The sequence below is a fragment of the Trichomonas vaginalis genome, chromosome III (assembly GCF_026262505.1).
Source record: "Trichomonas vaginalis G3 chromosome III, whole genome shotgun sequence".
NCBI classification, from domain to species: Eukaryota; Parabasalia; order Trichomonadida; family Trichomonadidae; genus Trichomonas; species Trichomonas vaginalis.
In genome coordinates this window covers 20,879,976-20,893,823 of record NC_067205.1, presented here as the reverse complement: position 1 = coordinate 20,893,823, position 13,848 = coordinate 20,879,976, and the positions used below count along the sequence as shown (strand labels likewise).

Here is a 13,848-nt window from a genome sequence, read left to right as displayed (position 1 = left end):
GTAAATTGGAGAAGGATCTGGTCTAGAATGATAAGCATCATACCATTCGCTCAGTTTAAAATGGATATTTGGTACAAAAAATAAAGCTGCTTAAATATTGAAAAAATTTTTGGTTCATATGCATTTTCCATTGTTATAAATGATTGAGTCATTTTAAGCATTCATATGATTCAATTGAATCACATGAATACCAAAATAACTACATTGGATTTTTGATTTCTTTTTCAATTAAAAAACGACTCATATTTCAAAATAAAACGATATTTTTGATGTAGTGATTAAATTATAATCAAATCAAATGGCATGTGTTATTATCAGATAAAACTTGTCAATTTCATATATTACTCATATTTAAATTGATTTGGAAATAGAAAACTGAGATTATTCAATAATTAAATGAAATTATAAATGGTGAAATTATTTACTTTCATAGTACAAGGTATTGCATGATGTGTCAATAATTATATTAACTAAACATGTATTTTTTTAAATGAAAAATTAATTTGTTATTTCAATCTTGTTAATAATTTATTTGCCAACTATAATAGGGGAAATCCCAACCGTTTTTTAAAATCACGATTATAAATTAAATACTGTGGAAGTTGTAATAAATCTTATTTGGTGAGAATTATCATAAGAACTCTATCATGTGGCCATATTAATGTAAAAATTGTAACAAAAAGAGCAAAAATGCTACAGAACTGGGTATATTAATCAATCCAATAATAAAATGGTTTCTTGTTCATGAAGGTACAATCTAAGATATTGTCCTTCTGTAAAAAAATTTGAAATTTGTTTGAAAAATTTTAAAATTTCAATATAAAATAAAATTAAACTTTAATTTAAAGGCATTGAATTATTGATTTCATCAAATTATTAAGCAATAAATTTAAAATTTTAATTTAAATTGCTTTGTATGCGTTTAGCTGGCCTTCAATTTTGCTGTATAAAGTGTTGTATATTCTTGTGATGTCTTCACCTGATATACGATCGGTGGGCCTGACAGCAATTCTAATATTCGGAACAGCTGAATTTCTCCGCATTCCAAATGATCTATAAAAATCGGGTTGAGCAATTCCCCGGACATTTGCTTGGCGACAATTGACAGTGTATACACCGTTCGACTTAGTAATTTTGACAACTGTGCCACCAAGATAGACGGCTCTTTGATACTTTTCAACTTGGTTAAAATCTACTCTGAAAAAGAGATTTTTGGAAAGCGAAGCCCACTTGGAACGTGCGAAATAATTAATAACATTATTTGGTTCGAGATGGAAATCGTTAGCTATTTGATTTGCGATTGATTGGAGATCAGTCGTTGAATAATCTCTTTCACTGTTGGCTGTTCTCATTTCATCGACCGTTACAGGACCATCCCAGTTACTAACAGGTGCCACTGAATAAGATTTGCGTGCACAATGACAGAAGAAACCAAATAAAGGCAACATTTTTTAACTTTTGGCATTTGACAATTTTGACAACTTTTTGGAGTTTTCAAAATTTGAATCAAAGATTTTTCGATAATGTCATTTGACAATTCTGACAAAATCTTATTTTGGTGGCATTTTACAAATTCATAATAAGATTCTTTCCAACACTAATTATAAAGGCTTTCTTACATAAAAATATCTTTAATATGCAAGTTTTGTAAATAGAATGCATTTGTTATTGAAATTTGTTGTATAATTTTGCTAATTTAAACATTTCATTCATAAATGATATTGAAAACGAAGAATTTGTGACAATATTAGTATGTATATATATATATATCATTATGTATTCAAAGACTATATATTATTATGTATTCATATACTATATTATATAAAAAACTAAAATGTTCACCATAGTATTAGCATTTAATTTATAGTTTTTGATTGATTATTGAAATATTTAATGAATCTAACTAATTTGATGAAAATTGATTTGTTCATTTTCTATACCAATGTACAACTTTCTCATTTAGGATCTTTAAAACAGATATAAAAGGGAATCAATCGCATACGCTTGAAATATATTCTATGGGAAAAATAATAATAAAATATTTCTATTTAGTAAGATGTTGCCATAACAGTTTTGATGATTTATTGCAAATACTTCTCATAGCGGAATGTTTAATAGATGCATTGATAACTTTGCATTTAATCATCAAACCTCGAGATATTCCAGAATATTCAATCATTTTAAGATATTCAACAGTTGTGTTGGAAATAATGAGAGGACATTGGATTGATTTACAATCACTGAATGCGTTGTTTTCGACATATTGAACTGAGAGAGGGAAGTTTATGTATTTTAATCGAAGACATTTGTTAAATGAATTTTCTTCAATTAAAGAAACACTATTCGAAGAAATACTGATATTTTCGATATTGTTACTAGAGATGTGAAAACTTAAATTCTATAATCCCTGGGATGCACTTTCTTCGATTTTTTTTAAATTTTTGGGATAAATTTTGACATCTTTTTTTTGCTGGCGACCCCCCCGTTCACAAAAAAAATATCGAGCGAAGGGGGGACGCCAGCAAAAATCGAAAATTTTTTTGGTGAACAGGGGGCCGCCAGCGAGAACCTTAAAAATAAACTTCAGAAAAAAAATCTAAAAAGAAAAAAAAAGCGAAAAGGCCCTGGAGTCGAACTGGGAACTTAAGGCTTATACTATGACTCTTACCACTGAACTATATTATCTGTGGATCGGTGCTTTATAAATTGTAAATATAAAGATTATCATAACGAATTAAAATGTAAAATAATAAATATTACTCTTATATATTATTAGATTTTAAATTACAAAATAATAATAACAAAAAAAATATTCATGACCGGAGGTTTTAATTAATGTTTAATGAAAGAGAACGATTCATTATAAATTATTGAATGTTAAATTGTTGTAAAAACACATTGACATATTTGTGAAGAAAATGGTTATTTAATATTGAAAAATAAATAATAACAAAATGTTTATTTCATTTAGTTGCCATTAAGATATGACGGCTATTTAACAAGTTTTTCTTGGATCTTAACCGCCTAACGTTCAAAATTAACCTTTGTGCTTTGATATTACGTTCACATGTTGCCTCCGAAGGAGATGAACATAACAAGCGTAATGCTATTTCCGCAAGGATGGATTTTTCTCCAATTCTATGCGAGATCTCTTCCCAAGCATAATTTTGTGCCTCGTCCATCAGATCGTTCTCAAAGATGTCTGATTCCTTATTGATGAACGTATTATATAACGAGAGTACAAGCGTTTTTTGTCTTTCGTTCAATCGGAATTGAACCAAAATGCGCTTGAGGTAATCTTTAGCTGCTGTTAGATCATTTTCGGCAGTCTGATGATTATCCTCGCGTACATCTTGCAATGTAAGCCTAAGTTGATCATCAGATTCGACAATTCTACGAAATGTGCCTTCATCTGTTACATCAATTACAGCGTTTGTGTTACCTTCCTCAAAAATAGAATCCATGTAAATGTCCTGTAAATCTTCTGCCGGATCTTTATCAGGAATATGCTCACTTTGAAAGGAACTCAAGGGATCGGCCAAATCTTCTACTTCTTCGTTTTTAACAAACTTTCTATGGAAGTAGAACCTTCCTCTCGGCGTGAGAGAGAATGCCAAACACCATAGCCCACCAAAGTCAGAGTCCAAGGTATAGCTATCCAATGAAGATGCCAAGATGGATCCGAATGCATTATGCAAATTGGATGTCAAAAGATTGAGAGCTGATATGGCTTTACGAAGCCAAATGTAACAATTTGCCAACAATGCCTTATCCGATTCGAATACTAAGATTAGCTTTTTAAGAACAGCTAAACAATCTTTCAATTGTACGATTTTATCGTGATCTACATTTATATATTGCTTGATTTTGTTTTCGTACTTAAGAATAAAGACACATATATTATAGTCATATATCCATCTGGTGGATACATGCTGTGGACATTGTGCACCTATATCGTCAGCATGAATGCGACAAAGTTCTGCAATTCTGTGCACATCCTTTACTAAACTTTGTAACTGGTTGTTCTTGCCAGCAATATATTGATAGCTGTTGTGGATTCTGTGACACAAACAGGGAATAAGCAATATCTTGTAGTATTTTGGATCTCTGTCATGATAGAATGAATCATTCCAAGTATCTTTGAAGCATTTTAACTGTGCTGGTCCTCCGTCAACTACCACACTACCTATCTTGACTTTCCTAATGTCAATTCTGTTAAATCCTGCTGTTATTGCGGATTTATAATCCTGACTTGTCTGGCCATCCTTCATATCTATCGCCTCTACTGGGTATGGCTTCATTTGCTCCAACGGATTTGTTAAGACAAAATCAAGATTGTGGTAATCATGTGTCTTGCCTTCATCGATGGCGACACAAGTGTATGCTTTTTTGGCGAATTCGAGAACTTTAGCAAGGTGTATGCTGTTAGCAATAGCAATCATTCTATTTCGGATCTCATCACGTGTAATAGGCTTATATAATTTGTCAGCAAGTTTTTCCGGATTGATATTAGCTGACTGAAGTTGTTTGTATTTGTTCATCATTTGATATATTGTGAACATAATGAAAATCTTTGCAACATGCGTGAATTCTGGGGATGCAAATGTGTCTAAGGCAAGGTTGAACTTACCGGTAAAAATGGTCATTTCATCGTATACATTCGATAAATCCAACATTGGATCATTTGGCTGTTTACCTTTATTGTAGTAGTCAAGTAATGTTTGCTGCGATAATGCTTCTCCGGCCTGACATGTGTGAACATGAGTCTTAAGCCAGTTTTTATAATGATCCTCCCTTTGTTCTTGCATTGAACACCGGCAAACTACGCCATCAGATCGTGTCACAAGTTCATTGCATTTTACATACCACTTGGGACTACCTTCATGTTTATATCGCATGTAAACATGTTGTTTCGTTTCAAGATCGGGATATGTTGTGAACCCGACTTCTTTCATTAATGAAGTGATTTCTTAAGTTGAATAAAAACAAATTTGATTGAAATTCATACAAAATTTTTTTTATCATTATTATTTAAGATGCTTTTTTATGTTGAATTGTTAATTTTTTTATTTCCACCTGGGATATTTTGAATTGGGCTAGCCCAATCCCACCTCTCAATTTTCTCTCAATTGGGCAATGGGGATCCCATATAAAATGTATTGTAACAAAATTTTACATGCATAATATAGTACAATTAAACAACATTCTAAAAATATTAAATTCACATCATTTACTTGAAGATTTTATATTTTCAACAAAAATTAATACAATAATTACATTAAATTGATGAGATTTATAATATTTATTATAAATTAAAATATTATTACTCATTAATTTGTTGAAATATTGCATTTTAGTGGTAAAAATTAAAATTTAAGTTTACATGGAGAAAAAAAATTTAAATTCCAAAAAAAAATTCAATTGGGATAACGATAGGGACAAAAATTTAGAATCCCCATATGCTTGGGATAAAATCACATGACTATTGTTACTATGATTAAACGAATAACTACATATTACATCACAATTAATAATAAGAACAGTGTCTTTTGAATTTCTCGAATGATATACAAGATATTTTCCTGTTGTATTTTTTAAATAGATAGTATTATCAAAACATTCATATTTGTTTGATGAAAAGTCACTTATATTTGCAAGAGATTTGCATCCTGAAAAAGAATTTATAGACATATGGGTAATAGAATTTGATGATTCAAAAGTCACTGATTTGAGATTCTTACAATTCAAGAATGAGTATTCATATATAAATCGAATTGATTTTGGAATATTAATTTGTTGTAAACTAGCGCAGTTCTCAAATGCTTTGATTCCAATCGAAATTGTTCCTTCTCTAATAGTAATATCTCTCAAATTATTGCACCCACAAAAACAACTTTCTGGGACATTGCTTATATTGATAACCTTATTCAAATTAATACAATTCTCAAATGCGTTGTTCATAACAATGAAATGGATATTCCAAAAGATACAGATGTCAAACTTATGCAATCTTTAAATAGTGCAGCTCCTAAATAACCCAAATTGCTACAAGTAATAGTTAATGTTGATAACTCTAAACAGTTTCGAAATGCATATTTCTCAATAATTGAAAGCTTAGAATCTTTTTCAAAAATTAATATTGGAACTGTTGAATTCTCAAATGCACTTTCTTTGATTGTTGTTACTGCCTTCGGGATCATAACACTATCAAAATTTAATCCCCAAAATCCATAGATTTCCGTTTTATTAGAATTCATAATAAATGATTCTTCGGTCAAAATAAGATCCGAAGCATTCAAAAAAGAAACAATTACATTAATTTTATCATAGATTACTTCCTTAGAAAAAAGAATTTTGCAATTGAATGATAATGTTGTATGATCTGGAAAATAAGTTGAACTAATATTCATAGGTATATTTGGAAAAACAATAAGTTTCAGAGGATAGCAACCCAAAAAAGCATCAAAACCTATGTACTCTAATGGACCTAAAATTGTAACGTTAATCAAAAAATGGCACATATCGAAAGCACAAGATTCAATCATCTTTATATTTTCAGGAAGAGTAAGTGATACAATTCTTGTTCTTCCAAAGCATAATCTTGGTATGGATAAAATAGATTTAGGAAATAAAAATGACCTCAGATTTGTACAATAAAAACAACCTTCCCCGATACTTGTAACTGAATTTGGAAGTTCAATTTCAAAAATATTTAGATTTGAAAAACAATAATTTCCTATGGTACGAACGGAATTATGAATTATAATTTTGGAAAAGCTTGAATAATAGAAACAATAATCACCCAAAACTATTACAAATTCAGGAATTAAATAAGTATCGAATGACTTATTGTATACAAAAAATAATATACTTCGATCTGTTGAATAAAGTTCTTTATCTTCAAGGATTAAGTGATCATTCTTTGGATGTGCTGTTAGATTTATTAATTTATCTAGTGGCAATGCATTTCCACTAACATTTGATACTTTTTCTGGAATTTGAAATGAAGTTATTGCTGTACTTGAAAAACATGAACTTTCTAAAGAAATCAAGCTAGAATTTTCTTCAAAAATAACTTCTTTCAACTTATAACAGGCTGAAAATGCACTTTCGCCCAAAATATGAAGTGAAGAAGGGATGGTAACACTTGTAACTATATCAAGCCAAGCAAAAGCACTATATTGTATTTCGCGAAGTCCATTTGGCAAAAGTATCTGAGAAACTTTATCACAGTTAGAGAAAGCCCACATTGAAATTAATTTAAGTTTGCTACACATTGTTAAATTAATTATTATGAGATTCTCACAATGTTGAAAACATGTTGATTCTATTTTTGTTAAGTTAGGATTGTCTTCAAATGTAAATGTAATTAAAGATTTTAGACCGTTAAAACAAGAGAAAGCTAACATTTCACATTTAGCGGATATTCTCAGATGAGGTGAAGAATCCTTAACAGAAAAAAGGGTTTTACCATCGCTTGAATAATATTTTGCTTCAATATCTTTGTAAACGATGTAAAGGGAGAGAATCATTTAGAAAATATTGCTTTTCTTCTAGGGTTGTTAAAAATATCAAAAATTAGCGTTTTGAAGACACCATGGTGTCTTATAATTTTCCCTTCCTTATTGGCGTGTAGAAATAAATGCGCCAATAGATTGAAGAAGAATTGTTTTTCTCTTAATGAACTTTAAGCAAAACGGCTGTTTCAGTCATTAATTCTTAAAAATAAAAAGGGTAAAAACTAAATACAATGGGTAAAATTCAATAGTGTCTGTGCTATCGTTCAATTTGAAGGTGTCTTTTGAAACCGCAAGACACATTGAATTTTTGAATAGTGTATTATGGTTTGACAGACACCAATGAAAAAAATAAAATGATATTTATTTTAAATATATAAGATCCTTATATAAAATATAAATATTTTATCGTTTTATTTTCTTGTTTTAGAAATGTTTTTTATTGAAAAATCAATAAAACTAACTCCAAAATAAAATTTTTGATTTAAAGACACTATGATGACACCAGGCAAATCTTCCAAGACACCTATCGTCGGGAATCTAACAACCCTATTTTCTTCTATGTTTTAGCAATTATAAAGCATTTAAAAGTTAGTAAAATTACCACAATATTTTATTTGAATTTTACTCGGATTTTAAAATGGTATAAGATGATCAAACAAATAAAACTCAAATAAGATTGCAATTTGTTGTAAATATTAGGCTATTCATTAATAAAGCAATCAAAATGTGAAAGAAATACATGGAAACTCATATGGATTTGATATAAAGATTTAAAAAAATCAGATTTAATTTTTTGCGGGAGTATTCAAAATTTATTGATATTAAGTTTCAAATATCTCGTTATCTATAAATTTTTTAAACATGGTTGTTTCAGATAATGTTTTAGCATAATGAGAAGCATGCAATAAGAATGAAATTTCGGTCAATAAACTGTTCTATAAAAGTTTCAATATTTTTCGATTGGAAAATTTTATATGGAGAAATTTTTTACAGATAGACTTTGAATTTTTTAGATAAAAACAGTGGCATATCATGAGCCATTGTACCCTTTATAGAATGCAACTTATTCAATACACAATCGTTTGCTAAATCATTAATGGATCTAAGTCTCGTTCATTACGCTGCTGAGTATTGGAAAATGCATAAAATTATATAGATCGGCAATACCATAACAATGGTAAAATGATTCCTGCTAATTAGCCTTTCAGATACAAAAAAATCTTTATTTTACGATTGAACTAGTATCATTCTGATTAATTATTCAAATATGTTACAGATGTATTCCTATTTATTCACTATTTTATAGAATTTTACATCCAAAATCAATTTCAGTAATAAAGCACATCTATTCTGCAGTGTACTTATTCATATCCTGCTATATTTACTCTTGTGTTTGAATAAACATAATTTTTATTTTACATCATATCTTCCTGAAAATCTCCCCAAACTTAAATAATTTACTTCCAAAATAGAAATTAACTTCCAAATCGGCATCATTATGATGAAGAACACATATGATAATATTAACGAAAATGTTCCAAACAAAAAAAGGTTCTCACATAAAGGTCAAATCGCAAAACACTAAGTATAAAGGCTTACGTACATAAAAATATGTTTCATATACTAATGTTGTAAATATTATTAAAATGCGTTGAAATGATGCTAATTGTTCTTAGAGCACTTTGTCTGGATGCAAAGCTTTCAATTGTAGCAAGTTTGGAATCTGGTTCAATTTGATAGGCTTAAACTTTTTTCGAACTTGTCGGATTTGCGCAAATTCTTTACAATTATTGTTTGCTGCAAGATGAAGAGCTGTTTGTCCATTTAGATTTTAAAAAAGCTAAATTTATAATAAATCATATAGAATCATGTTTTCAAACATATTAATATTCAAAGAAGATTAGATATTCAGCACAAAATTTTTTCTTTCCTTAGTGAGTTTCTTCTTTCTTTGGCTTATCTTCTGTCTTCTTATCATCTTTCTTCTCTTCCTTCTTTACATTTTTCTTTTCTTTGTTTTCTGGTTCATGAAGAGAAGATTGTGCAGGAACATTGTGCTGTGCCCACATGTTCTTGAACTCTTCAATCTCATCATCACGAATGTTCTTCATTGGCTCGTGTTTCTCAACTTTACTATCTTTGTCAGTAACTTCATGAACTGTGAGAGACTTGTTACCGATGCGCTTTGTATCATTTGGCTGATATTCTTAGATGAGGAGAAGAATCTTTGACATTATTAAGTGTTTTTCCATCATTTGAATAGCAATTTGATTCAATATCTTTGTAAACAATGTAGAGAAAGAGAATCATATTGAATTATTATGAATTTAATTGTTGAAAATATTAAATTTTGAATTGTTTTCCTAAAGTGATATTATTTGAAAGAATACTTTAGCTTAGATATTACATAGATTTTGTAATGAAATTTTATATAAAATGAAACATATTTCGGAATGGATTGTTTTTATTAGTATTTGGCCCCTATTAATAGATGAAAATCAGAATCGCTATAGGAAATATTGTCCAATGTAATATAATTTCATTCAAAAAATTAAAAATCTATCAAAAGATCAAAGTCTGCCATAACTTCAATGATTAGCTCGATTCAACGGAACATTAAATTCGAGCATTTAAAAGCTTAGGCAAACTTGTTTTATTTTGCTTTCACAGTGATAACTGTTATCAAAATTTCTTGTGATTTTAAAATTGAATGGAATGTAAAATCAAATTCAGATTAATATATATGATTCTTTCATTAATTAATCAAATGTATTATCGTAATATTTTAACTGCAAGCTTATTCAATTTAGCTTTGCATCTATTTTTAATTGTTCTCAGACAATAACAATAGTATAATTTTAAATGCTAATATTGTATTCTCACAATTTTGATAATGTTTTGAAATTTTTGTTAATCTCATTGCAATTACATCGGATATATCTTCTTGGAGGTGCAATAATTTAGAACGAATAACCATGACAAAATAACGTATTTTTTTGCTTGACTGCTTTTATTTAAATAAAATTATTGCAAATTTACATTTGAGTATTTTAACACAAATGTCATAAATTTGTATACAAATGTTCAGAATTTAATTTTGTCACTTTTCATAAATTTTCAGATCAATTGGCTAAATAAAAGAGATAGGTATTTATAAATAAATTGTATTTTTATTTATATACTGTTAGGTATTTCTGAGAAACCTTTAGTTCTGCGTTTTCTCAAGATGCAAATCAATGCTTTTTCTAAATTCTTCATTTGAGCAAAAGTGCTGTCAAAAATTGTTTCTACTTTAGGAGGAATTGTTAATTCTTTGACTGATACACATCCATAAAATGCAGGTTCTCCAATGTACTCAACAGAGTCTGGAAATGTGATTGAAGTTAATTCTGTGCAAAAACAAACCGATATGTTTCCAATATACTAAAATGTATTTGGAAGAATAATTTGGCTTACTTTCAAATTATTCTCATTATGCAAATTATAAAAGTTTAACTATACTTAGAAACGAAATAGTAGATAAGTTATTTAGTAAGATAGCAGAGGACTTTTGCATATTTGCAACATATTCTTTTCATAAATTGTAGTTTGTGAGTTCCATGAACAACATGACATTGAATCATCAAAAATCGAGATATTCCGGAATATTCAATCATTTGAAGATATTCAACAGTTGTGTTGGAAATAATGAGAGGACATTGGATTGATTTACAATCATTGAATGCATTGTTTTGGACATATTGAACTGAGAGAGGGAAGTTTATGTATTTTAATCGAAGACATTTGTTAAATGAATTTTCTTCAATCAAAGATACACTATTCGAAGAGATACTGATATTTTCGATGTTGTTACTATAATTAAATGAATAACTACAGATTACATCACAATTAATAATAAGAACTGTATTTGTTGAATTTCTCAAATGAAAAATAAGATATTTTCCTGTTTCATTTTTAGAGTATAGAACGTTATCAATACATTCATAATTATCTGAAAAAAAGTCACTTATATTCGCAAGAGATCTACATCCTGAAAATGCACTAAGAGAAATACTAGAAATAGAGTTAGAATATTCAATTATTATAAACTTAAGTTTAATGCAATTAAGGAATGCATTTTCGGAAATAATTTGAATAGATGATGGGATAGAAACACTATGTAATGAAGTACAATTATCAAATGATTTAACACCAACTGATGTTGAACCTTCTCCAATAGTAACTTTATCCAATTTAATGAACCCGCTAAAACAGTTACTAGGTACATTACTTATATTGGTAACAATTTGCAAATTAATACAATTATCAAATGCATTTTTCATAATAACAAAATCAGTAGATTCAAAACTAACAGATGTTAAACTTTTACAATATTGAAATACTGAATATCCTAAACATTCAAAATGTGTGGAAAAAATGTTAATAGATTCAATATTGCTCTTTCTGAATGCATAACTTTCAATTGTTAAAAGTTCGGAGTCTTGTTCAGTAGATACAAACCGAATTATGGAATTTTCGAATGCACTTTCTTTAATTGTTTGCACTGATTTAGGAATTGAAATACTAGTGATATCATACCCCCAAAATTCATATATTTCGGTTTGATCAAAATTCATAATCAGTGCATCTCGATTAATAATAAGATTTGATTCATTTCGGTAAGATATTGAAATATTTGTTATCCTTCCAATTGCAAATGAAGAAAATAGTATTTTACACTTAAATGAAAATCTTAGTTTTGGAGACTGATTCGTTACGATAGCATCTGTTAAAGTTACATTCATCGTCGAATTTGGGAAAATAATGAGTTCAAGATTGTCACAGTCTTCAAATACATCAACTCCAATATAATCTAATGATCCTAAAATTGTGGCATTTATCAGATTTTTACATTCGTAAAAAGCTTTGTTTCCAATTCTTTTCACATTTTCTGGAATTGTAATTGTTACAAGATCGGAAGATTCAAAACAAGAATCAGGAATGCTTGAAATAGAATTTGAAATTGTGATTGTTCTGATTTCTGATTTGTGAAAACAATTGTCTCCAATAGTTGTCACTGAATTTGGAATTGCCATTGCTCTTAAATTACTTCCATAAAATAAATAGTCGCTTAAAGTAGTGACATTGTTGAGATAATAAAATGGATTTTTATCTTTATAATAGTTAAGATATAATATACTTCCATTTTTTGAATAGATTATACCGTGGCTTAATTCTAAGTACTTATTAGAATCAGTAATACCAAGTACAGATAAAAAGATGTCATAAAATAGACATCCACTGACCTTCATTACATTTTCTGGAATTGCGAATGCACCAATGCGTGTACTATCAAATGCCCAACCTCCGATTGAAGTTAAATTTGAATGAACTGGAAAAATAACTTTTTCTAAAAGAGAACAGCCAAAAAATACATAATCATCGATAATTTCAACTGAAGTTGGAATTGTAACATTTTCGACAAATTTAATATTGGAAAAAGCAGAATGTTTTATTTCAAGAAGGCCATCTGGCATAGGGATGCGTTAAACACGCCATTTGACCGGGCGTACATTTTTTTTGTTCGCCCAAAAATTTCGCCATTTGAGAAATTCAAAAATTAAAAATAAAATTTTAATCTTGATTTTTTTATTTTCGTGATTTTTTTGAAACTTACATAAGCGATGAAATACTTTTTTTAAGTAATCGTTTATTATATATAAATATATCTTAATAAATTTAATTCCTTAAGGTAGAGCGTGTTCAAATTTAAAATCTCATACAATATTTTCTTAATGGCGTATTTTTCTGAGGTCGCCCAAATAAAGGCGAATTCAAAATTGAGAACTCCAAGGCGTATGGCGAGTATTCAAAATGTACGCCACTTACAAAATATTGAATGTGGATTATCAATTTTTTGGCGTGTTCAATTTCAAATTATATTTATGTTTATTTTATTCAGTATAATGCTAAGAATTAAAATATAAAATTCATAGAATTTTTTCTTTGAAAATATTTTACATTTTTATTAAACCACTCCTAGACTAGTCATCAGGTTATCCTCAGATCATCCTCAGACTTCTCCTTATCAGATTACTCATCATCCTCAGACTACTCCTTAGACCCCTCCTCATCAGACTACTCCTCAGATCTTCCTCATAAGACTCCTCCTCAGATCTTCCTCCTGAGACTACTCTTCAGACTACTCCTCAGATCTTCCTCATAAGACTCCTCCTCAGATCTTCCTCCTGAGACTACTCTTCAGACTACTCCTTAGAGTCCTCCTCATCAGACTAGTCCTGAGACTAGTCCTCAGACTACTCCTGAAACTACTCCTCAGATTATCCGC

At 29.1% G+C, this 13,848-nt stretch overlaps 4 protein-coding genes across 4 annotated transcripts, besides 1 other annotated feature; all 4 read right to left on the bottom strand.

Moving 5' to 3' along the window:
* Positions 1–902: 902 nt before the first annotated feature.
* On the bottom strand, positions 903–1,448 carry TVAGG3_0737450 (uncharacterized protein; the record flags this gene model as incomplete). The annotated part of the gene is made up of 1 exon (XM_001304477.1): positions 903–1,448. One exon carries the CDS (start codon positions 1,446–1,448, stop codon positions 903–905), a length of 546 nt encoding a protein of 181 aa, XP_001304478.1.
* A 928-nt stretch (positions 1,449–2,376) lies between these two features.
* Positions 2,377–5,485: a mobile genetic element.
* TVAGG3_0737440 (ribonuclease H-like family) lies at positions 2,964–4,955 on the bottom strand (the record flags this gene model as incomplete). Its single annotated transcript, XM_001304476.2, has 1 exon — positions 2,964–4,955. The coding sequence occupies one exon, from the start codon at positions 4,953–4,955 to the stop codon at positions 2,964–2,966; it is 1,992 nt and encodes a 663-aa protein (XP_001304477.2).
* Positions 5,486–9,451: 3,966 nt separating the features above from the next.
* On the bottom strand, positions 9,452–9,631 carry TVAGG3_0737420 (uncharacterized protein; the record flags this gene model as incomplete). Its single annotated transcript, XM_001304475.1, has 1 exon — positions 9,452–9,631. One exon carries the CDS (start codon positions 9,629–9,631, stop codon positions 9,452–9,454), a length of 180 nt encoding a protein of 59 aa, XP_001304476.1.
* Positions 9,632–11,044: 1,413 nt separating this feature from the next.
* On the bottom strand, positions 11,045–13,036 carry TVAGG3_0737410 (uncharacterized protein; the record flags this gene model as incomplete). The annotated part of the gene is made up of 1 exon (XM_001304474.1): positions 11,045–13,036. The coding sequence occupies one exon, from the start codon at positions 13,034–13,036 to the stop codon at positions 11,045–11,047; it is 1,992 nt and encodes a 663-aa protein (XP_001304475.1).
* Positions 13,037–13,848: the final 812 nt, after the last annotated feature.